General features: G+C 40.4%; 1 protein-coding gene across 2 annotated transcripts in view; it reads right to left on the bottom strand.

Annotated features, from left to right (window-relative positions):
* The window catches only part of SH3RF1 (SH3 domain containing ring finger 1), a 54,880-nt gene extending 33,274 nt beyond the window's left edge, over positions 1–21,606 (bottom strand). The window contains exons 1-2 of one of the 2 annotated variants that reach the window (XM_035112204.3): positions 19,146–21,606; positions 16,435–16,916 (exon numbers count right to left, since the gene is read on the bottom strand). In XM_035112204.3, the coding sequence (XP_034968095.3) occupies positions 16,435–16,815 (381 nt within the window). In that variant the 5' untranslated portion in view covers positions 16,816–16,916; positions 19,146–21,606. The remainder of the gene's footprint in view (positions 1–16,434; positions 16,917–19,145) is intronic. The other variant, XM_035112205.3, reaches the window with a different exon arrangement.
* Between the last annotated feature and the right edge of the window lie 4,174 nt (positions 21,607–25,780).

The following is a 25,780-nucleotide window of genomic DNA, read 5'->3' as shown; positions in this document are numbered from 1 at the left end:
CTTTTACCATTGTGAAGTTACTAGTTTCCTCCATATGTTTGTGAGTGTTGCTGGCAAAAAATGGATACAATGTGGCATCCAGATGTTGAAACAAACAGAATATGAACTTGTCAATTCATCATAGCTTTAGGAAGAAAACATTAAAGTTCAAGGAAAGAAATATATATTGCTGGCAGAAAAAGAATATTTTCAGCATGCTTTGCTTTTAAAAAATAACTAAGACACCTTATAACACTAAAACCTACAGCCAATAAAAAGTTACAACGTTACAGCAATATTAAAATAATAATCCCCTGAAAAACTAAACAGCAGCAGTACAACACTCAAATAAAAATTCACCGAAGTTGGTTGATGTTCATCCTTGTTATGTTGAGCATCTCTGAGGCTCAGACTGAATTTGGGGAGATTCTACTGCCTTTCTCTCAATCTTAGAGAACACTCTCAATACTTTAAGTCGTGCTACTTTAAGTATCTTAGCCCAGGCATAGGCAAACTCGGCTCTCCAGATGTTTTGAGACTACAATTCCCACAATCCATTACCACTCGTCCTGTTAGCTAGGGATGATGGGAGTTGTAGCCCCAAAACATCTGGGGGGCCGAGTTTGCCTATGCCTGGATTAGCCACAGTAAAAGTGGTGCACACAATGGTTCGTGCATGCCTGAAAAACGTCTGTCACCTTCATCAGAGTCTACATACTTCTTTTAAAGCTCTTCCGATTCTCAAAAGTGATCTAGAGGAACAGCTATATGCAGAGATGGACGGTCCAACTTTTCATACTTTTCATACCAAGTGGGCGGCTTGGTATGAATACTTCGACACAGAATCCATGGGCCACCCAATGAATTACTAAATGTATGTACTGTAAATTAAAGTGCTTGTAATATTTTTATTATTTAATATATACAACATAGTTAATTAAATATATATAATTAAATACACAATAAATAGATCTAATAGATTTAAGTTTTAAACAAATTTAATACACAAGCAGATGTATGTGATTTCACTAACAACACATGCCACAAAGAATAAATATTTGAGGCTTTAATATGATTTTTTCTTCAATGTTGCTGAGGGCTACCAAAAAGAGGTTGTGTGGGCCACATGTGACCTGCAGGTTGTGTGCTCCAGCTCTGATCTAAATTCTTCAGGGTATGCAGTGAGATATGCTGCTTTGAAAAAGCTTTAAATCAGAGGTGAGAAGAAGTAGATCAGGATCTACTGAAAGATCTCTCTAAGTAGATTCAGCAAAGATTTCTGACTCCCATTTGTGATTAGCAAGAACTTCTAACCTTGCAAAATGACATGCACACATCTCAATTATAATATAATAAGCTGGGAGGGCAGATTGTGGAAGGATTCTGAGCTCAGCTGAGTTCTGGTACTGAAAACAAATATTACATACTGCCTGCATATTAACATTTGAAAGATTAATGAATGGGAAATCAAGTCTGCATTGGAAAATGTAACTTAGCTGCCATTAGTTATAAGATGAAATATGATGCAACAAATTATAGCTTCTTCTGACCACGATATAAAAGCTTGGTTTACATATCAAAACTACCCATTATATGGCTTTAAAGATAGAAATTGTATGCATTCCCTTTTTAAATTTAAAAGTGAGGGGTAGTTTTTGTTGTCTTTTAAGCATAGCTGCCAAGTTTTCCCTTTTCTCGCGAGGAAGCCTATTCAGCATAAGGGAAAATCCCTTAAAAAAAGGGATAACTTGGCAGCTATGCTTTTAAGGGAAATTTATTAATTGACAAGAAAGTACTTTAAAAAAAAATACAAGCAAATTTTCTCTCACTGGCCTTTACTATTCTACAGTCAATAACTGCTACTGTGCAGAGTTGAAATGACCTTTGCACCTCCACCTACTTTGTTTCCTTTTGGAATGCCATTCATCCTTTTGAAACACAATTCAACTAATTATTGCTTTCTTTTTCCCTGCTGCATATTTCTACTTTTCAGGATGTGGGTATTACTGTAAAGCAAATGAGGTTTCATCTTCTTCTGGCAGGACAACCAAGGACAAATATGTACGGTATTAGTGTTAGATTTCATACATTGCTGCCTGCAGTATCTGCGAGGTGGGGCAAGAATACCAACTAGTCAGTATTTGACTTGCCCAACTAGGAAAACTACTCTGTGTATTTTGCTAATACACTTGCGAAAACTTCAAAACAGCACTTCAAAACTTTGCGAAAACTTCAAAACAGCACTTACAGATGTTTCTTAAGGTACCACATGTACAGAATCTTAAATATCCTATACAGTGGATATCTATATACGAATTTAATTCGTAAGTCAAAAAAATTGTAAGTCGAATCCCATAGGAATGCATTGGGATAAAAAATCGTAAGTTGAAGCAACCCTATCTAAAAATTCGTAAGTAGAAAAAATCCTATCTAAACCGCATCCAAGATGGCGGTCCGAGCTCCATTCGTAAGTAGAAACATTCATAAGTAGAATTATTCGTAAGTAGAGGTACCACTGTATACACATAAGAAATGGTATCCAACAATTTCTGTCTACTAATGGAAGGGAGAAAAACCAAACCTAGAGAACATAACCCCTGACCAATTAATAGATGCAAAATAATAAGTAAAGTCAAGGTACTAAATACACATCATGTATTCTGCAACATGGACATGAAAAGAATAAAAAACTTTAGAAATAAGTCTTTGACCAGTATACAATAATAACAAACAATATTATGTAACTTCACAACACTGAAATGCAGACTGCATATAATATCCCATCAATGTTTACTGAAATATCTAGCTGTATTGAGTGGCTATGTTTTTGAAATACACCACAGCAATAAAATACAAGCATATGGTAGCCCAAAACCTTGATATCCTGGAGATAAAGACTGTTTATATATATTTTTAAAATACACCAGGCATATTTTAGTTATAAGGCCTTCAGTTACCTACAGTTGAAGAGGGGCATCTCCTCGTGTATGAGTTCAGAGATCAAATTATTAAAAAAATAAAGCTTTTTAGTAGTATATATGATTTAGCATATTCTAAAAAGGAAAAAAAATCTAAATCCTTTAAATTCTGAATAAAACTTGGGCTCACTGTGTGATGGATAGTAACTGGAAAGAGATGGTTCTATGTCTTTGGAATGCTCCTTGAGAAGGCCCACCTGGATTCCTCAATATTATCATTTAGGCACCAAGTAGGCTTTTAACATGACTGTCATATATACCGTGGGTGGAAACTGCATCCAGCCAGTGCTAGGTGACATCTTCAAAAGGCTGATTAGTACTGACACAAAAACCCACTGCATCTGTTTGCAGATGCACTGTGAATCAAAACCAAACCTACAAACTGCTTGGTACTGTCAGCGAGCCCTGCTTGCCAAAGAACCACCAATGGTATATGTTAAAGTCTCAATTCTTTCTTTGCAACTGTATATATGACATCAAGTGTGGGGTAGGTGAGCACGTTTTGAGGAAAATGGCCTTGTGTGCCAAATTAGGAGCCCTGCCGAGACTAATTAGGCCTGTGAAATTGAGGTTTGCCACTACTGATCTATATGAATAAGATGTTGCTGCTTTAGTTTGTTGTTCTAAATTGAAGTATTAGTTTACATACTATGCTTTAGAATTATTGTTCCACTGTATTTTTCCCCTTACTAGTCTGTAAGTAAGGATCATAAACTTATATTGAAGGTATGAGATATAAACATTTTTTCCAAACAAACCCAAAAACCAAGGCTCTATGATTCTATGAGTTGCAACGTTATCAGAAGCTCAGTATCCGGAAGTTCATTCAGATCTCCATCTGCTCAGAATATATGACCTGGAAGAGCAGCCCTGACCTTCCTGATAACCTAGTGTAGTAGAAATAAATTTCAATAGCCATCCAATATTTAATGAACTTTGCTCTCCTTTCTTGGGTGGTCACATATGGGTCAGAAAGAATAAGAGAAAAGCCCTAGCATCTATGAAAGTAAATTTGTTACTGGGACTAGTCTATCTGCAAAACACTGACATACTTTATAATCTACAAAGCACCCAATTCTAAGACCTTCAGTCTAATAAATATGTATCCATATAATATAATATAGTTACCTATACTTGCTTTAAAAGTTTTACTAATTTTATCTGTGTTTTAATGTTAAATATTTTAATGTACTGTATACTTGTTTTAATAGTTTTGCAAATGTTATATGCTTTATTGAGTTTTATTATGCATTACAGAGCTTTTTGATTAAGCTGTTTTAAATATTAACGCATACTGTATGTAGTCTATAACAACTAAAGCTGTTGGTTAAGGCAGCTCCCTTAGGGTTTTAGACTTTGGAGAAAACCTGCTGCCTTGGGAGATGCCAGAATGCAAAATTTGGTAATGAAAATATGTGTCATAGTCAATATGGTAAAAAATGTTTCTTGATTAGCCCAAATGTTGCTGTTACACCTGCTAGCAAAATCTATCAGGCTTCATTATAAGCCAAATTAAACAATTAAAACTATCATGTAAAGGGAATATTTAATTTAAGAACCTGCTCGTTCCTGACTGTAATATTTCTGAGAAAATACAAGAGGCTCTGTAAAAAAATCTTTTCATATCCAATAAAAGAGAATTTAAGTTAGCTCTTAATGACAATTTTCTTGGCACACAAATGGCTTGGTAAATAATTGAATTACATTATAATGCACACAAAAAAGGGTATACAGACCATGGATTTCTTTGTCAGTGCAGCTTGAAGTTATGGTTAACTTATATATGCTTTTTTCCGACTAAAGTCTGATTTCATTTTTCAGACAGTTACAAGTTAAGGAATGGACAGCAGATATAGCTAAAGAACTGCTATAGAGCTATTTCCTACATGGAATTAAAAAAAACTTTATTAAGTTAAATGCTATAAATGTCTAAAGAGACATCTTTAAAACAGAGCAATCTTTACAGTATCTAAAAAAAATATGTTCTGTAACAATCTGCCTGGCTGTGTGAATCAATGATGTCCTGAATATACCTTCTCATCTCTGCCCTCACTATTAATTTTCTGTCATCAGTGCATGAAGATATGCAGTCAAAAGAAAGTAACAAGGATGCAGATGCTGAACAACAGGTTCACAGTGATGCACATGTGCACAGTCTCACATGCTTTGAATGCATGCAAAATGGTTGTTTTATGTAAAAAAAGTTTTTTTTAAAAAAAATGCTCTGTTAATCTAAGTGCAAATAAAAGCCATCACTAGTATATCCATTTTGCAGTGGGGAAGTATTGTGTTTGAGAAAGTTGGGTCACATCACCTCCACAATGTAGTCCTGTGTAGTCCAGTTGCATTCCAGTTCCTTGGTAGATTTTTTATTTTTACATTTTTAAAGGGGGCTGTTGATTGTAGAAGCAATGTGAAATAAAATGCCTCTTTCACTGAATGAAGTACCGTGTTTCTCACATTATAAAACATCCCTACAAAATAAGGCATGGCAGGATTTTTCTGAGGTGGCAAAATATAAGGCATACCTCGAAAATAAGCCATTCCGCAGTCTGTGGCAAAGAAGAGGAAAAGGAAGGGGGCTGCTCGGAACCGGCTGCTGCTGCTGCGTTAACCCCTGGGACCCGGCTGTAGCTTTTGCGCGCGCCGCGTGAAGCCCCGGGACCCAGCTGAAGTCTTTGTGCACGCCGCGCGAAGCCCCAGGACCCGGTTGCAGCCTTTGCGCGTGCCGCGCGAAGCCCCAGCACCCGGCTGCAGCCTTTGCATGCGCCGCGCGAAGCCCCGCTCGCAGACAGGCAGGCGCGCGAACGAACGAGGGAGGTGAGCAAATGGCCAGGAGAGGTTTCCCACCCACCCCTCCTCCTCCCTCGGCCTTCACATACGGTAGCTGGGCAGCCAGTCACCGGCTCTAACTATGGTATGGACTTTTTACCTCAGGCGGGGAAATGGGGTGGAGGTCGGTTGGCGGTGAGGGAGGGGCAGAAGGAATCTGAGGGGTTGCATGCTGACGCGCATCTTGCCCCCGCCGCGCAAAGCGGGCTGAGGATGCGCGCCCGGCTGAGGCGCAGGCATGGGGGGGGGAGAGAGCAGCAAACGTTTCCTCAGGCGATCTGAAATAGCAGGGTGACTCCCTTGCCTGCCTGCCTGACTCAATCAACTCAGCAAAACGGCCTCCGCTCCCCAGCTCACTGCCCGGTGTGGGAGCGAGAGGACACACACTCGCAACAGGACACGCAAAACGCGATAGCGGGGGGAGCTACTGCACTACCCATGTACCATAATAAAAATAAAGACATCCCTTGAAAATAAGCCATGGTGTGTTTTTTTTGAGGAAGAAATAAATATAAGACGTGTCTTATAATATGAGAAACACGGTATTGCCAGTCTAAGATTAATTTATGAAAGAGCTAAAGTAATATAACTGGCTTACAACTCATGAAACTTGAGTTCTTTGAATGGTTTAGGGTTGGACTGGAGAAAGATCAGGGTTCTTGACTTTTAACAGCTCTGTGACAGGGAGAAATAAGTTTGAGCATTTCCTAATATTGAAATACAGTACAATTATGGAAAAAGCTTCACCTCCTAACATTCTGTTTTTGTACATTCTAAATATATATATATAAATTTGCAAATCACCCAAGGCAGAAGTACCTCTTTTATGAATGGTAGAGAGGGCCCAATAGACATATTGTAACTACCCGGTAGGCCCAGAACATCCTAGCATCTCAGAAAATCATAGACTCAGTATGCACTAGCCATGAGTCTTTAGTAGCATATTATTGACCAGGCAGGTCCCAGAGTTAGCTGAAAAGCACTGAAGAGTATGGAGTGGGTTATTCAATTATCAGCAAGTGAGGTTATTGCTTTTCTGAACTACAACAAGTTTCTTCATAATACCCCTTTCCTCAACCCAGCTAACATACAGTGATTGTCCTTTTTTAATAGAGAAAAAACAACCACAACAAAACTGTAATGAAAACCATGGACTGAAGTTTAGAAACATAGCAGATAAGAAATACTGAAGACACCCAGTACTTGAATGACCAAATAGAGCCTAGATCTTTGAACAGGTTTGTGTAGCTAGACAAAGTTAGCCATTTATCTAAACTTCCCACTATAGGAGTTACATTATTTTCCAAAGGTTTAAGCAAATATTAATTATTTGTGTAGTGCTTGTACAATAACAGTATTCTCACAAATATATAAAAAAATCTAGAAACCTACTTTCAATTATTTTACTTGTTTAAATTTAAATATGCATTAGACATGCTCTTCCTTCTAATTCTATGGAGAGCGAATAGATTTGTTGCCAATTTATAAAGAAATTAGAGCAGGCTCATGCTCTTACAGGCATTGCTATAGGTGATAGACGATCAGAATGAACCATTGGGTGGGGCAAGCTTCTCCACTTGCCTTGCCCCCTGCCCACAGGACCTTATAAGGTGAAGATGCTGCTTATGTATTATTATCTTCCCTAAATGTTTTTTTGCAGGCTATGCTTTTTGGCAGGACCATATCACTTGCATGCATTTTAAATCACATTTTCCTTGGAATGACAAGTTCAGATACAGAATAAATAGAATCTATACTGTTCAGACATGGAATCAAAGAGAAGCCAATGCTATTGTGGCATTGCTACAGTGTGTGTCCTAATTAAAATACAGTATCATAAAATCTGGTTTCAACTTAACTTGCAGTATCTGTTCCTGTTGGTAACATAATTAAATATTGCACATTCAAAAACTGGCCTTACTGGTAACATCTAATACTTGATGTGGATAACAATATTAAAATGGGCAAAACATAGTATTTCTTGAGCAAAAATTAAAAAACAAGCATTTTTACAGTTTACTTAATTTTTATTCCATCATGCTCTGGCTTTTCCAAATATAACCATCTACTCTTTACCCAACTTTTCTTTAATGTGTTTTTCTAAAACTGCTTGAAAAGTTGAGAGGACTAGACAAATGTAAATAAAAACACTTCTGTAAAATACTCTACCAATAAAACTTCATGCAAGATTATCAGTCTTCTTTTATTCAAGTAAGTGACTAATCCTTTTTCATGATTCACAAATTATAAATTTGGCTACTATCCTTAAAAAAGCTGCTGCTATACAAGTATTATTTAAAAGCTTGCTTTAAGGAATTATGTGAAACAAAATGTGCAGCGAGTTTCTCATATATATCCTCACAAGAATGAGCTCACCTGGAAGAAACCAAGAAAACAGAACAAAGTTTATTTCCTTGAAAAGAATATATTAAGCTCCGGAAAACTGTTTCAGTGCTCTAAGTACCTCAGCAAGATGCAATCAGCTTAAAACTTTTCATGTTTGGAATTAGAGAATGTGCGCAAAAAGATTCTCTCTACTTCATACAGTAAAAGTATACCTGCATTTCCAGTAATGAATATGGCAACATATATTTCCTTTGTTGTTGTTTAGTCGTTTAGTCGTGTCCGACTCTTCGTGACCCCATGGACCATAGCACGCCAGGCACTCCTGTCTTCCACTGCCTCCCGCAGTTTGGTCAAACTCATGTTCGTAGCTTCGAGAACACTGTCCAACCATCTCGTCCTCTGTCGTCCCCTTCTCCTAGTGCCCTCCATCTTTCCCAACATCAAGGTCTTTTCCAAGGATTCTTCTCTTCTCATGAGGTGGCCAAAGTATTGGAGCCTCAGCTTCACAATCTGTCCTTCCAGTGAGCACTCAGGGCTGATTTCCTTAAGAATGGATAGGTCTGATCTTCTAGCAGTCCATGGGACTCTCAAGAGTCTCCTCCAGCACCATAATTCAAAAGCATCAATTCTTCGGCGATCAGCCTTCTTTATGGTCCAGCTCTCACTTCCATACATCACTACTGGGAAAACCATAGCTTTAACTATACGGACCTTTGTAGGCAAGGTGATGTCTCTGCTTTTTAAGATGCTGTCTAGGTTTGTCATTGCTTTTCTCCCAAGAAGCAGGCGTCTTTTAATTTCGTGACTGCTGTCACCATCTGCAGTGATCAAGGAGCCCAAGAAAGTAAAATCTCTCACTGCCTCCATTTCTTCCCCTTCTATTTGCCAGGAGGTGATGGGACCAGTGGCCATGATATTGGTTTTTTTGATGTTGAGCTTCAGACCATATTTTGCGCTCTCCTCTTTCACCCTCATTAAAAGGTTCTTTAATTCCTCCTCACTTTCTGCCATCAAGGTTGTGTCATCTGCATATCTGAGGTTGTTGATATTTCTTCCGGCAATCTTAATTCCTGTTTGGGATTCATCTAGTCCAGCCTTTCGCATGATGAATTCTGCATATAAGTTAAATAAGCAGGGAGACAATATACGTACTCCTTTCCCAATTTTGAACCAATCAGTTGTTCCATATCCAGTTCTAACTGTAGCTTCTTGTCCCACATAGAGATTTCTCAGGAGACAGATGAGGTGATCAGGCACTCCCATTTCTTTAAGAACTTGCCATAGTTTGCTGTGGTCGACACAGTCGAAGGCTTTTGCATAGTCAATGAAGCAGAAGTAGACGTTTTTCTGGAACTCTCTAGCTTTCTCCATAATCCAGCGCATGTTTGCTATTTGGTCTCTGGTTCCTCTGCCCCTTCGAAATCCAGCTTGCACTTCTGGGAGTTCTCGGTCCACATACTGCCTAAGCCTGCCTTGTAGAATTTTAAGCATAACCTTGCTAGCGTGTGAAATGAGCATAATTGTGCGGTAGTTGGAGCATTCTTTGGCACTGCCCTTCTTTGGAATTGGGATGTAGACTGATCTTCTCCAATCCTCTGGCCATTGCTGAGTTTTCCAAATATATATTTCCTAGTAGATTACAATAGCCTCCTTTCTGCTTCTGTCTGTCTAGTACAGTGGTTCCCAACAGGTGGTCCGGGGACCCCCAGGGGTCCGCGAGCTATGCCAGAGGGGTCCGCAAGATGCTATTAGAATAAAAAATATATTAAATATATTTCGTATGATAACAGATTTTTTGTTTTGGCCGCTTCCTGCATGAGCAGAGTCTAGCGCAAAACTAGAATTAGATAGAGGCAGTAGTTCTGCTGTATGCCGTTAGGTGGCGCTTTACAAACACTACTGTTTTGCAAAGAGGCAGCGCGCGCATTCTACTAACGCTCACCTCCCCAAGATGCTTTGCGCGCGTCAGCTTCATTTGTGCGCTACTGCGCAGGTACCCTGTCTTCTCCATTCCCCTCCCTCCTCCCTGGCACGCGCTGCCTCTTTGCAAAACAGTAGTGTTTGTAAACAAAGTGTTGTTTTTCGCGGAAGCTACAGTTTGCGTAGTTAAAAATGGACCGTTGGTTAAAAAGTGGTTCGTTAAAACGACAAAGGCCTACAGATGAAGAGGAAGAACTGTAAAAAACGTATAAATATAAAATATAAAAAGACTCTTAATTTGGCTCTCACTTTTTAATTTTAGGATTAGGAATTAATGGGGGTCCTTGTCACAATAGCGGCTCGATGAGGGGTCCTCGAGAAAATTTTGTTGGGAACCCCTGGTCTAGTAAACTACTCAAGCTTTTTGCAAACCCAAGGAAAACAATACAGTACAGGTAGTTACTAACTTAGGATACTGTATACCAGGTAAGTTAGTAACTATTGTTTCCCTTGGGCTAACTCTTGTTTCATCCTGATTCCAGGGTCAGATCCTACTTTACTCTGAATTAATCTTCCCTGGAAAGCTGTATAAAACACAGAGATGTAACTCTAAATACACCTATAGCAAAACCCGGTGTTCTCAAGAATTCCACTGAGTTCAATAGGGTTTATACTCTGGTAAGTATTCTTAGGACTGTAGCCTTAATTTTGTAAAGATTGGTATGATATGTTTTCAGGTCAACCATGTTAAGGACTGATGTACTAATCTCCCCCAAACAGCCATTATTCTGTTTTCTCTGGCCTATCTCTTCATTGGCTTAGAAAAGCAAAAAGCACACAGATGAGTCTCTACACAAAGAGAAAGAAGTACTGTAGTCTTTTGGCAGTCTCAGCTCAAATTAAGCCCTGAACGTCTAAGTCTAAACCACAATAAAAGGTTTCATGATCATTATGTCACTCATGGGTGATCCACAGCACTGAGAAAATGCTTTTTAGCCTGTAGTCTAGAAACTATTGATAACATAGTGAAAACCTATTTCAAATCAATCCCACTATAGTATTTCTAGTCAACCATTCCAGTTAAGGAATAAATCACAGCTATTTTTTTAATGAACATTACTAATACTTCAGCAAGGTAATATCAGTTCTTTTCAAGTTGCCATCTTTTTTAGGTTTAAAAAGAGGTTTAGTTTTAGGATTGTATTCTATTAGCACAATCTTATACATGTTTACACTGAAGTAAACCCCACTGAGTTCAGAGGTTTACTTGCACATAAGTAGGTTTCTGATGGATAATATTAAGTAAAAGCTAATCAGAACTTAAATTACAGCTTTTTTAAAAAACAAAACCAAAACCTCATACTAAAATCTGTGTATTTGTACTACATAAATAATGGACTCAGGCAGAAAAAAATGGTAAAATATCTTCCATAAAAAGCTTATCAGTCCACTCATGTGTTCTTTACATCTGCAGGACCTTCCACATTCATACAAAGCTCCTGCTCAAACTTCTTCACAGAATTGAATGTTGAGAACAGTTATATATGATACATTATGTAAAGGCAGTGTGGAACATCTTGATCTTGTAGCAGCATCAAGGATGCACTGGAGCACACAGAGGGTTCAAGACCCAGGGAGATATATACTGTATCTAGCTAAGATATGTACATAAAACTAAAATTCCAATTTTAAAAATCTAGGTAGATTATTGAATACATTGATCCAATTAGTACAGGGTTTTGATCCCACAAAACAAAATCATTAAGGTTTATATACTGCTGACAAACTTTTCAACAAGACTGAATCTGTAACTGCAGTTAATGAGAGTAGCAACAAACAAAGCTACAGTGTACGGTTTAAGTACACAATTGGTTCCGGAAGTCTGTACTTAACCTGAAGCGAACTTTCCCATTGAAAGTAATGGAAAGTGGATTAATCCGTTCCAGACGGGTCCACAGAGTACTCAACCTGAAGCGTACTTAACCCAAAGTATGGGTGTAATTGCTTCTGGAAGTCCGTACTTAACCTGAAGTGAACTTTCCCATTGAAAGTAATGGAAAGTGGATTAATCCGTTCCAGACAGGTCCGCAGAGTACTTAAACTGAAAGTACTCAAACCAAAGTGTACTTAAACCGAGATATGACTGTACTCTGCATTATGTGGCTTTTCTGTGGTTATGGATGTACACAAAAATTCAAATACAGAAGCCATTACAACAAAGTTAAAAGATTACCACAAAGCCAAATAGCACAATTTGAAAAGCCACAAAATTCTATCACAAGATGTTAATAAATCATAAAAAGAAGTCACAACATCTTCTAAAAAGGGCACTTAATGGTTTAGTATTTCCTTAGAGTATAAAGCAGATTGTATGATTCAATAGCACTCATCTAAATTCATTTAATTCAACATAACAGCAGCTGTCACTAGTTTTCCCTGTAGCTGATTTCCAAAGTCTCAGAAATCTTATGCTCAGTGAAAAAGACTACTGAAATTCTAACACCCAGTGTTTGGAGGGTCAAAGTGGTTGACAGTGAGCTATGGTGGAAGTGTAATAGATCAGTGGTAGAGCATCTGCTTTGTAAGCAGAAGGTTCCAGATTCAGTCTCCAGGTAGGGATGGGAGATACCGGTACATGCTTTCCAGCTCTTCATCAGGAGAGAAAGATAGCTTCCCGGTGGTATCCATTTGTCAACAAAAAGATATCATTTCCTTGAACTTTGAGGGTGGAATGATCTCTTGCTTTCAGCAGACAGATCATGACCCTCCCATAGTCAAATGAATTTAGTAAGCTGCCTTTATGCCACAATAGACCATGGTCCATCTAGCTGAGTATTGTCTACAATGACTGGCTCCACAGAATTTAAACCTAGTTCTATCTGATGATGTCAAGAATTGAACCAGGAACCTTCTGCATGCAAGCCATGAGTTCTGCTGAGATACAGCCCTTCTAGACATACAAAGACCTGAGGAACAAAGAAAGACTTGGCCCATCTCACAAGAGACTAGGATATGTTCAGCAAAACAAAATTAGCATGGCTTCAAGTGCTTTTAATAGCCAATCTGAGGTAAGCGAACAAGTCTGCCCTATCCTAAAGAAAGGAATCACTCTCTCACATGTGCCAAGTTTTAGAAGCATTCAGAAAAAACCAGAAATGTTATAGCCTAGCACAAGGTAAGATATTTATTCCCTTCTTCCCCTAGTCCTCTTGATGAACAGGCTGATTCACTCATGCCATGCTGGGTGGTACAGCACATAGAAGCTGCAAGAAACCTCTCACCATTTCAAAATGTGTCCTACTCCTATTAAAGTTGAATTCATGACACTGTGATAAGTGATCAGCTTCACCCTATGCCAGTTGCAGAGACAGAGCGTCTTCTGTGCCCCGTCCAGTCAAGTGTGGGGCAAACCCCCCACTCTGTTCTGCATGAGAAACCTTTTTTGGGGGGGATGACGGCTTCAAGCTGGCTAAGAAACCATGTGTTGGCTACCAAGGATAGACAAATGTGAAATAATCTCAATCTGTTCGTTTGTTAATATCTTAACCCACTGTTGCTACTTCTTCTTGCAGTCCCAATCCAGGAGTCGCCAACATGGTTTAGTAAAAACTAACAAAAACCTTCACTTGAACCACAGGCTTTGAGTTTCCTTTTTTGGAGGAGGAGGAGGAGGAGGAGGAGGAGGAGGTCTCTAGCCCTCCTAGAAACAAAGTTATATTTTAAAAAATTGCTTAAAACATACCCTTCTAAGCAATTTCCATTAAATGAACCATCCTAGATGCTCCTGCCTGTCATTGTTTTTAGCCAATGAGTGAAATCAGAAAAACATTTTTGAAAAACTGATTAAAACTTCAGGAAACATACTAAATGTTATGAAAGCACATTATGTGCTGGCATATCACATGTATGATCAGGATGAGGGTCAAAGAAATAGCACATTGTCTGTGCATAGATGTCTTGGGAGCAATGTGCCTGTTAAAATTCAATCTCAACTTTCACTTTTAAAAAAAAAGATAAATTATGTTAGCCTTCATACTTGTGGAGACAAGCCTGAAAATGTGCGCACACATGCCTATATGTTTAAAAGACTCAAACAAAGAGAGCAGATAAGAACCTTCCACTTGATTTGTCCACAATTTTTGAACTTGGCTGGTAAGTTCACATATTTTTTAGAAAAGGCAGATTCCCACCCCCCACAAAATATCAATAGTGAAAAGTACAATGAAAATGGGATTGCAGAACAGTACATGACTACCAGCTTTGGTCTGGCATATTCTATTATTCTGAAATAGATCAAAGGTATCTGCGCTTATACATCATAGAAGACCACATCCCTCTATCAGCAATTGGTTGCATATCTATAGGGAGTTCATCTCAACTAGTAATTTGGCTATAGGATATTCTCATGTTTGTACTGAATATCATAAAGTCAAGTAACAAAATGAAAAATACCTCAAATGCTTAGATGCCTTAAGGTCTCTGTTCTCTCCCTGTACTGCTTGAACTATTACTCTGTCTAAATACAATGCATTCTTCAGAACTGATGAAGCACTTAATCACTGCACAACAAATTCAAACCATACCCAGAGGCTATCTATGTGCAAGCATCACTGGATGAGAAATAAAGACTTTTAGAAAATCTGATCTGACCTGCCACTGGGCTACAGCAAAATTAGGTGAATCATCTTATAAAATTGTATTTCCAATTACATGTTCTAGGTTAAATTGTAATTAATCCAACTCCTAAGGTTGGTAGCTAACACATTCAACAACATAAATACCAATAAAACAAGTGAAAAGAGACAGATACCTTTATAATGCTTACTATACTTCATTTGGCAACACTAGGAAAGATTCTGAAAACCTCTAAATCCAGAAAATTATTACCAGAGAACATGAACCAGCAAATACTCATAACTCAGATTGTAAATAACTGAAAACTTGAAAGCCTTAAATGGAAAAAATGTAGACAACCCTTTATAAAAGGACCTTCTAATATGTCATATTGATCACAATCAGGTTCCAGTGTTGGTTACAGGTAGGTAGCCGTGTTGGTCTGGATCGAAGTAAAATAAAAAAAATTCCTTCAGTAGCACCTTAAAGACCAACTAAGTTTTTATTTTGGTATGAGCTTTCGTGTGCATGCACACTTCTTAAGGTGCTACTGAAGGAATTTTTTTTATTTAGGTTCCAGTGTTTTTGCTCATAGCAAATGTGTCACCACCCTCTTGTAAGGAGGGTCAGCAGCTACCTTTCCTCTCAGTTTTGAAACTGAAGAGGTTGGTTGCACAATTATCTCTTCTCCTCCCCAGCTCCGGTATCAGAATGAAGGCTTGGGGTTGTTTGGATACTGTTTGGTCAAGACACCTGGAGAACTTTAATTGTGTAGGGCCAAAATTGCAAGCCTACCATCAACCCTTTCCTCCTTCAGAAGAGACTAAGCAGACAGCAAATTTCACTTGCCTTGCTCAGCAGAGACACTGCAGTGCTATCTCTGAGCAATGCCCAAGCTGACATACTGTACACCCCACCTCTCCATTCTACAGGATGGTGAGGGCTTTCCTTAGCACTGCTCAGCAGACACAGCTGAAGTGTCTCAGCTACACAGGTCAAATAAACAAGGAATGGGGAGGTGAAAGGAACATCAACTTTTATTTCTGGACGGGTCATAAAGATCACAAAAACTGCAGAATCTTGATCATAACTAATCAACAAAGTATAGTGACAGTATTAGGAATTGATGTCAGATGTAATTGGTATGCAAATTTTATACTTTCAATTCAATCTTATTATTAACCCTGTTCAACAGATGAAATCAAGTTTAGGACTATAGCCTAAAATAAGTTTGTTCACTCCCTCCCTCCCTCCCTCACTTACACACACACACACACACACACACACACACACACACACACACACAGTATAAGGCTGGAAGGTTTCCAGAGAGGCTTCTAGTCCATATATGTCACTAATAACAGCATTAATTATAATCATTCACATTTAATACTAATTCTAGAAGACTATAAAAGCACTCTCAAGGGACAAAATACTTTCTCATTTGTTTGGTGGTAGAAGACTGACATGAGAGATAATAGGCAGGAGAAAGATTCCAGCAGTATAAAAAATTCCATCTCTTCATCTTCTTCAGCCACAGGGAGGAATGGACTAATAGGCTGGGTTTTCCAACCAAGCCATTTGCATGATCTTCTGTTGACTCGTCACATTTCTATGAGTCTTATGTTGAGATTCCTACATTGCAGGGGGTTTGACTGGATGACCCTTGGGGTCCATAATTTTCTTGTATTGTCAAAGCAAATCAACAGCTATCACCAAAATGAATATGTGTGTCTCTTGCATGAATTACATATTGGACACTTACCCTAACAGGAGGACTCCGTGCTTGTACTCTCTGCTGCTGGTTACTTTGAGAACTCTGCAGGTCTTTTGGAATGCAGTTAGCAACAGTGCTAGTCTGGACCCTTAATGAATTTGTGCAACTCACCACACCACCAGGTTTCCGGGGCCTCTGCTTGATGCCATCCAGTAGTCGAACCAGCAAAATATTACTGGGAAGTTCATCAACACTGCAGTCTACTAACGTCCTGCATTCTGGACATCGAAGCTCATTTCTGGAGCTCACAATGCCCAACAGACACCGCTTACAAAATGTATGTTGACAAGGCAATACTTTTGCAGAAGCATCAAGGCGTTCTAAGCAGACAGGACACTCCAACAAATCCAGTAAGGCTGACTCATCCATCTTTTATCTAGTTCACCAAGGAATAAGCTTTTGCAAAATTCATATCCTTTCTGAACATGTTACGGAACTCATGTTATATCCATGCCTCTTCACTCTTCTCTCTGAAATTGTTTGCAAAGAAAGAAAAAGAACAAATATTAATAATAATGGGAAATGGAGGAAGGATGTTTCAATACCAGAAATCTTGCTTCGTGTGTCTGTTCTTACAAATCAGTAACATTAAAAACCATGAAACATTTCTCTAAACAAGGATCACTTAGAAGTATTTGTGTTCAATGTGTAATCTAGCCCCCCACCTTGATATGTTAAGGAACACGTGGGTCAGGAATAGAAGGCTGGTTTTTAAATATTAGCTGGTGTCACCAAAGCAGTTTCTAGAACAGTGAAATACATTATTTTCCACACGTGGGTCTAAAGCAGGAGTGTTGCTGGGGTACAACTCCTGTCATTCGGACCAATGGCAAGGGTAGCTGGAGTCTAACAGTAAGAGACAATCTTATTAGTGAACTACTTAACTACTTAACTGAAGTGTACTGATCACCGGGATGAATTGCTCTCTGTTTATTGCCTGTCAGTGGTGAAATTCAGTAATAATAACCACTATCTGAGTATCGCTAAACTTGGTGCCTTTGTTTACACAACACATGTAGTCCACTGTATACACTATTTGCAATTATTATTTAACCCTCTGCACATTTTCATGCTACTTCATTCATTCTAGACATTTTCCTTTGCTTGATAGATCAAATATATACAAGAAACCTATAGATACATTAAAAACTGCATAGCTTTAACTTTAGCACTGGGAGTAATCTAACTTAATTAGGAGATATAAGTCTTTGAAGTAAATACCTTGATAACCAAAGTTTAGAACAAAAGAAAAAAGGGTCTAATTATTTTTTTAATAAATGTTGCTATCAGATCACAATTATATGTTAAAATCCAAATGTCACAGTAAAAAGACACAATGAACAGGGCCAGAAAATGGTGCAACTAGTTCACATGTCCTTAAGTTTCTAAGGCTTGTGTTTCACAAATTGAACCCCACCCCCAGAAAATCACTCTTGAAAATTAGGGAACTTTAAAAAACAGATTGCAGTATGGTTGAGAATCTGTGTCTGGTGTTCAAAATCAAAAGTCCCATTGGGTCTATCCAAGCCTTTTGGGTGCATCTAAAGTAGCTCTTTGGATCACAGCCAGCAAGATCTTTTAAGATCTCTAGTTCTTGAAAACACCCATTGTCATCAAACTTTGAAACTGCTTAGAAAAAAATGAGGGAATAACTACATCAAATGGAATGCTGCATGTATTTGTCAGCCATACATTGGCCATGCATCCAACTACAGCAGCTATCAAAAATCCACCAGGAAGAGCATACTCAGTACTGTATTTAAATAATTTAGTTTTTGCAGCAGTCTGGTGAAAAATGAAGATGAAAATTATTCTCATAAGCGAGACTACCCTTTTAAGAAACAAACAATTAATTACTATTCATTACACAGGCTTATTATTACATAAGCATTTTCATAGGTAGAGATTTGGGAATAAGCATGCTTAAGACGATTTGAGTAAACAGCTAGTAGCAGGAAGCTACTAATATAGGATAATTGTAAGGCATAGCAAACAGACAGAAATCAAGAAGACGCCTACTAGGAGGTTTGATTATGAACGTGGGACTTCCTTAAAAGTTCACTTCAGGGGCAGATTAAAAAGACGCAAGGAGAAAGCCCAAACAGCTTGTTCCCAAGGCGCACAAGGAAAAGGATTTTGTAAGGCAGAAAGAAATAATAACCAAGCCGAACTTGACAGACAGAGCGCCTTCCTTTTGAGATCCGGAGAGCTGTAAATTAAACATTATGGCTTCCAGTACGTGCATAGGATACGTTATAGGAGACGCAACACCTCGACACACAAGGCAGGCGGAGAAGCCCATCTACAAACATACAAACGACAAAAAAAGAAAAGAAAAAAGACGTGGGGGGGAGCGAGTAAAGGCGCTTGTTGGTCTTGGGAAAACACGCATTAAAAACACACACAAGGCACCGGCTTCCCATAACCGGGAGACCGCTGGAGGGCGAGTGCTGTCTCTATGGAGATTCAACTGGCGGCGGTGTCTCGTTACCAAAGGTGGACAAACAGCGGACTCGCACACAGCTCCTCACAAGAGAGAGGAGGCGCGGAGGGAGGGAGGGAGGAAAGGCTCCGTTTCCCGAGAACGTCTCAACCCCCCTCCTGGCCCCGGGAAGGCAGCGCGGCACCAACGGGGACAAGGGGCGCCGCAGCGCCTCACTCGCCCCTTCCCACCCACCCCCCACCCCCGTTAAACTCACCATCTCCGCAGTGGCCGTTGGAGAGAGAGGAGGGAGAGAAAGCAAAGGAGCTCGCCCGACCTCCTTCCTTCTTCCTGCGCCCCCCTTCCCCCTCAGCCTTCGCTTTCGCGCCTCTTTGTTCCCGTGAGGAGAAGCCGCCGCGCTCCGTCTCTCTCTCTCCGCCTCAGTCTCACAACGCGGCACAGCTCTTTTCTACGCTTCTCCTCCTCCTCCTCTTCTTCGCCGCCTCCCCGCCCCGAAAGGGGTCTGACGCGGGAAGCCGCCCCGCCTTGAGGAAGGAGCCAAGCCTCCGAGGTGGGGAGCGAGGAGTCTCTCGCAAGCAAGCGAGGGAAACCGCCTGCCTGCCTGCTGGGCTCTTCCTGGAACTCCGGCCTCCCTGGGCGGGCGGAGCTCCGGGTGCGTGTCTGCCCCTCTCCCTCCCCGTCTCCCTGAGGGGAATTGTGTGGAGAGAGAGAGAGAGAGAGAGAGAGAGCAGCCCTTCTGAGGAGCTCCCTCCCTCCCTCGCCAACGGCCGCTCCCTCCCCTCGGAACATCCCCGCACCCGCCCGCCCATAAGGAGCCCTCTCTCTCCCGCCTAATGCCTGCCTGGATCCAGCCCCAGCCGCCCGCCCACTCTTTTCCCTCAGGCAACCCTCTCTCCCGCCAACCTCCGCAGAGTCCCTTCAGGGGACAATCTCAACCTGCCGCCGCCGCCCCTCCTTTTCCGGCTGCTTCACCCTCCACGCCGCAGGCAGGGCATGGAGGTGAACCAGCCGGGCAAGCTGACGCGGGCCGGGCCGGGGAGAGAGGGCTGGAAGTCAACGCCGGCGAAGCACACACCTCCCTTCCTTCCCTCAGACTGTCTCTCACGGTGCTTGGCGGTGGCTGTTGCCCGCCCTTTTCTTTCAGTCAAGGGAAAAAAGGGAGAGATACGGTTCATTACGAACGAAATAAGGCCGAGCCGAGGAGGTAGTGTGGTGGTGGTGGGGGATGTATGCAGCTGTAACAGGAAAAGTCACTTAAAAATAAGAAGTGCAGCGAAAGGACCATTCGTCCCATCCGAGTGGCTCGCAGGAATGGTGACCTTTCTGCCACCCCCAACCCGGGAAATACTTCATAATCTCTGCCCGTCTCTGCCCATGCGGTTCCATACTGCAAAGACTTGACTCCAGGGCAAGAATGGTTCTGCTCTGGTTATCTCAGCCCATCATCTACTGCGGCGTCAAGCTAGGACTTGCACGTCTGAACGAAAGCAATTGAAGATTTTGCACTGCAGCCAGAACTCAAGCGCAGTGCTTCTCCCCCCCCCCCACACACACACACCCCAGGAGGCAGGACACTGCTTTGACTTGAAAGCAGCTCAGGATTTAGGGTACTGTGGATGGTTTCCCACCCCCTGCACAGGGTGCCATGCTCTGAGTGGGGTGCAAAATGGAGAAGATCCGTTTGGGGTGCCAGATTTTGGGCTCAGTCAGGGCACCGTATTCCACAAGATTACCCAAGTCCGTCCCTGGTGAAAGGCATCAAGGGATGAGATATGGGTAAATGCTTTCAGGTGTAGATCCACCTTAAGGTGGGGGGTGGTAGAGGGGCTAGAGCCTTGCCTAAGGTCAGCTAAGTTAAAAAAGACTTGTAGTCAAAGTTAAGTGATACAAAGGAGAGCCCGTTTTCTAGGACCAGGGGTGCCAACTTGAATGAAATATTGCGGGCCCCAGGCAATCCCTGCCCCACATAATTGACCACACACCATTTGAATGGCAGTGTCCATCAACTTTAGGGGGACAGCCCCCTCAAATATTTTATTGGGGGGTCCAAAGGGATCTTGGCCCCTAGGAGTGGGCTCCTATGTCCAGGACCCAGGAACCAACCAGGCCAACTTGCTTCCTATGTCTTGGGAGCAGAGCTTTGCTGTACAGGAAGGAAGTGAGCCAGGCGGCTTACATGTGCAAAGCAGACTGCTCAGTTCAGACCTTTTCCTCCCAATATGTGGAGTGGGGTGGTCTGATCAATGGAGATGCAGTGAGAGGTGAGCACAGCCCAACTCTTCTCTCACAATTCTAATTATTTGAGTCTTCAAATGGCTGCATAGGGCATTGTGTTTCTACCATTCTTCAGTATTCATTATTTTATCTCATTAATTCATAAATTGTACCAAACATAATGTTCAGTATGGTGATTTGAAGTACACTCACAAAACACCATATTCATTCATATACAGTAAGTCTCAAAAAGAGTTTGATGATAGAACATTAACAACTCAATCACATATGTTTACTATGAAATGAGCCCCACTGATTTGGTGTGGTGTCCTAGCACAGCAATTAACCAGTGAGGTTCCAGAATCAATCTCTAACACCTTGTTAAAAAGATCTTGGGTAATAAGGGAGTTAATAGAAAGTACTGATGGAGTATTTTTTATTATGTAATGGAATGTAGACTATTCGTTGTAATGATGTAATAAAGATGCAAGCTATTGTTTGCTGGAGGTAATTTGTTATTTGAAACTTAACTGCTTCATTTTAAAGTATAAAGTAGAGATACCTTGTAACAATGTTGTGATATTAAGTTGTGATATTTTTCTTTTCTTCTTTTGTGTGATATATTAACAAGAAACACTACTGAGCTACATGGACCAATGATTCATATTTTGATGTCAACAATTTTGATTTAATAAGTCATGGGTGAAGAGCAGATTTGGTTCTGGAAACAAGGTTTGCTAGGCAGAAGGCTGAATACGCAGGCCTTCAGTATAGATTTCTCATAAATTCTACCTATTCCATGTGCAAAACTCCTAAATTCACATACAGAGTAATGGAGTCTGAACTGGTGGTGACTGATGAGGAAAGAAATATTGGAGTCATCATGGACAGCTCAATTAAGACATAGACTAAGTGTGTCAGGCTGTTGTCAAAGACTAACATACAGTAGTAACAACTAGGAAAAGAAGAAAAAACAAACCTGCCAATTTTGTAATGGCTTTTTACAAGTCTATGATGTGACCACACCTGGTATACTGCATACATGGAAAGGCATAGAAAAGGTCAACAAGAAGGATCAAAAAGTTGGAGCAACTCCCTTATGAGGAAAGTTTACAATGTTTGAGATGTTTCAATGAGAAAAAGAAGGATTAAAGGAGCATGTGATAGAAGTGTAGAATTTGTATAGTCTGGATAGACAGAGGTTTTTTCCTTCTACCATATTACTAGAACTCATATGGTTGAAGATTCAGTCAAACAATAGGAATTGCTCCTCAAAACTGAAATTCTCTACCACACTATGTTGTAATAGGCATTAGCTTAAATCTCTCTTAGGGATTAGACAATTCATGGAAGATAAGGTAATCAATGGCTTCTAGTCATGATGGCTATTTCCTGTCTCCAGGATCAGAAGCAACATGATTCTAAATATTTGCCCTTGGGGAACAACAGTGGCAGAGAGTTGTATTCACGGTCTACTTGTGAGCTCCCAATAGGCATCTGGTGAGCTTCTGTGGAAATAGCATACTGCAGACCTTGGGTCTGATCCAACAGGGTTATTCTTTTAAGTTTTGAGAGGTTCAGAGCAGGTAGCATCTGGTGGGGATGGGCTAGAGCTGTGCAGCTTTACAATAGTGTTGCTGTAGATTAAGTGGCTGTGATGGGCCAGGATGGGGACAATACAGTATTGGGGTTGAGCAGATGCATCAGCAGGAGCACTTGGTTGGTTCTGGTAGAGCATCTATGAAGCCGTAATCTGTCTGGCTGATCCGTTGCCCCCACACCAGCCCTGCAGAGGTAAGCTGTAGCAACACCAGTGTTGGGAGAGCAGCTCCACAATTCTGCCCCACTACGGGTTTAGAGAATGGAGCACAACATTTTGAGTGGTTCATGGGATGCCAAGTAGAGTTGCCAGACTCAATAGAAGACAGGACTTCTGTGCCTTTAATTGCCCTGCTCTTTTTTGAGTCTGGAAACCTTAAAAGAGAAACCAGCAGACCCTTTGCTTGGAAATTAAACAAAGGGTCTGCTGGTTTCTCTTTAAGGTTTCCAGACCCAATAGGGAGCAGGGCAATTAAAGGCACAGAAGTCCTGTCCTCTGTTGAGTCTGGCAACCCTAGTGCCAAGTAGTATTTTTTCATGTCAAACTCTGCAGCTCACTAAGCTTTGGCTCATCAAGGGCAAAACCTGGAAACACTGAGATCAGAAGAAAATAAACATTAATCCCAGACCCTGTTTTATTGAACAAACCCCCAGTGCAGGAAGTAAAATACGTAGTTGGGAACCCTAGCCCTGTCTGTTAGTAATTCTTTTAAGTAAAAGGTAATGAATGTGAAGAAGGGTTTTCCAGCTGCAGAGGTGGACTTTGATAATATGGTGCCCTGAGCGAGGACAAAATGTGGTCCGCCCTCCCCGCATATTTATTATTTTCAAAATACTGTAATTCCTTTTGACACAGTTGCTTTTTTTTGCATGCCCTCGGCTTGGAGCCCTCTGGGGGGAATCACTTGCACCGCCCTAAATAAAGTGCTGATGGAGCCCCCAAATCAAAGGAAGGAGCAAAAGGCTGTGTTATTGCACCTCCCCCCACCTTTAGATGATCTCTCTTTTTCTCATCCCCCTCCAGGCTGGACAAACAGTGCTTTGCTCTAGAAGAAGTCCTAAAATTATATATAAGAGTACAAAATCTTGTAAACATGGGAAAGTTATTTATTACTCAGGGGAAGGGGTGTGTAACACAGTCCCTCATTTTGGCAGGGGCCAATTTCACCAGCCCCTTGGTACGCCTCTGTCCAGATGAAAGTAACATGCTCCAAAATAAACACTTTAAGCACAAAATAGCTAAGACTGCAATCTTTTATAGAGTTAGGCATGTCTAAGCCCACTGAATTCAAAGGGCTTAGGCATGCTGTACTCTGCATAGGTTCAGACTTTATTTTGTCCCACTCTCAAGTGTTTAAGTACTAAACTGAATTTGCATCCATTGCTCAAATCTTGTAATGAGATCTAGGATCTTAATCCTCCTAGGATTTCTTGTCAAGGAAATTACAAGGCTCTGTATAATGTTATTATGTAGTTGCAAAGAGAGTTATATAAAAGGGAAACTCTTCCAAATAAAGTATTATGAACTGATGCATAGCAAATATGATCATGTGAGTTTCTGGCAGCTTGGATGAACAGGAATGCCAACATTTTTTTTTTAAAAAAAGATACCGAAACAAAATGACTTCTTCCTAATGACAAGGATGAGCATCTGTATACAGATAGTAGTAAAAAAGGAAATGTAAAATTTTAGGCCTTTCAGAGGATTGTAAAGCTAGAGAACTTGTAAAGAAATCTGGCAACACCCAATTTACTGAACATCTGCAGTAATATTAACACCACTTAAAAAAATAACAGTAAAGCATGAGATATCAAAACATTGATAACAACACAACTCCTATGTGGAAGTGAGGAACTGTGTAACAGATGATGCTGAATATACAAAATAGTGTGGGAAACAGCACCAAAGTGATAACAGAGCTAATTAATTCCTCTCTGGTAATAGCATAATAAACATCTGTGAGGTTCTAATAGGAATTCACTCGACTGATATAATTCATTTATGGTATGTCACATCACCAATAGTTTGTGTGTGGAATAAAAATATAGGAAACTGACTTATACCAAGCTCTCTACACTGATTGGAAGTAGCTCTTCAGATCTTAATTGTATGCAAATACCATGTTCCTAACATTTAAATTGGTGGAAAAAACCAATTCCAGAGCTTTATACCTATGGCTTCTCTTTCACTGTACAGTCATACCTCGGTTTAAGTATGCCTCGGTTTGAGTATTTTCAGTTTAAGTACTCTGCGGACCTGTCTGGAACGGATTAATCCACTTTCCATTACTTTCAATGGGAAAGTTCGCTTCAGGTTAAGTACGCTTCAGGTTAAGTACTCCACGGACTGTCTGGAACGGATTAATCCACTTTCCATTACTTTCAATGGGAAAGTTCACTTCAGGTTAAGTACGCTTCAGGTTAAGTACAGACGTCCGGAACCAATTGTGTTTGTAAACCGAGGTACCACTGTAATATGAGAGAGAGTGTGTGTGTATAATTATTAGCTCTTCTAAATAAATGCCTGTTCCATTAATATTTTCTGGGAGTGAGAATTCCAACACATATGGATTGTCATCCTGCTCAATACAGTTTTCCTGCTACTTTCAATGCTGACAGACAAGCCATGCACTCTCCTCTTTGTGCTTATGAATCAGTTCCCTCCATTGAAACTGAGATATAGGGTAAGTTGTGATGTGTGCACATATGAATCTTTGGGTTCAGTGAAAAAAATTGTCCTATCTCTTCCCATATTACTGGGTTTCCATTATATAAACCTCTAAACTGAACAAGAGAGATTATTTTAACCTCTGCTCTCCAGTTATTTCATTTGTTCTTTGAACCTGTTCCAAATTGAAGTCATTCTTCCATGAACAGGGAATCTTGAACAAGGGTAATTCATCCTTCCCATTTCAATATACTATAGTTTATATACCAGTTGTCTTCTTTGCTGCTGTCCTGTTGGTGGATTATAGTCACCTCACATTATAACAAGATCCCCAGAAGTCATCAAACCTCGTTCATACTCCAGTGATGTCATGTTATTATTGGCCGATTAGGACTACTGTATTATTTGGT

Source organism: Zootoca vivipara, chromosome Z1 (genome assembly GCF_965207765.1).
Source record: "Zootoca vivipara chromosome Z1, rZooViv2.hap1.1, whole genome shotgun sequence".
Classification (NCBI taxonomy): domain Eukaryota; kingdom Metazoa; phylum Chordata; class Lepidosauria; order Squamata; family Lacertidae; genus Zootoca; species Zootoca vivipara.
This window is presented reverse-complemented; position numbering and strand designations above follow the sequence as displayed.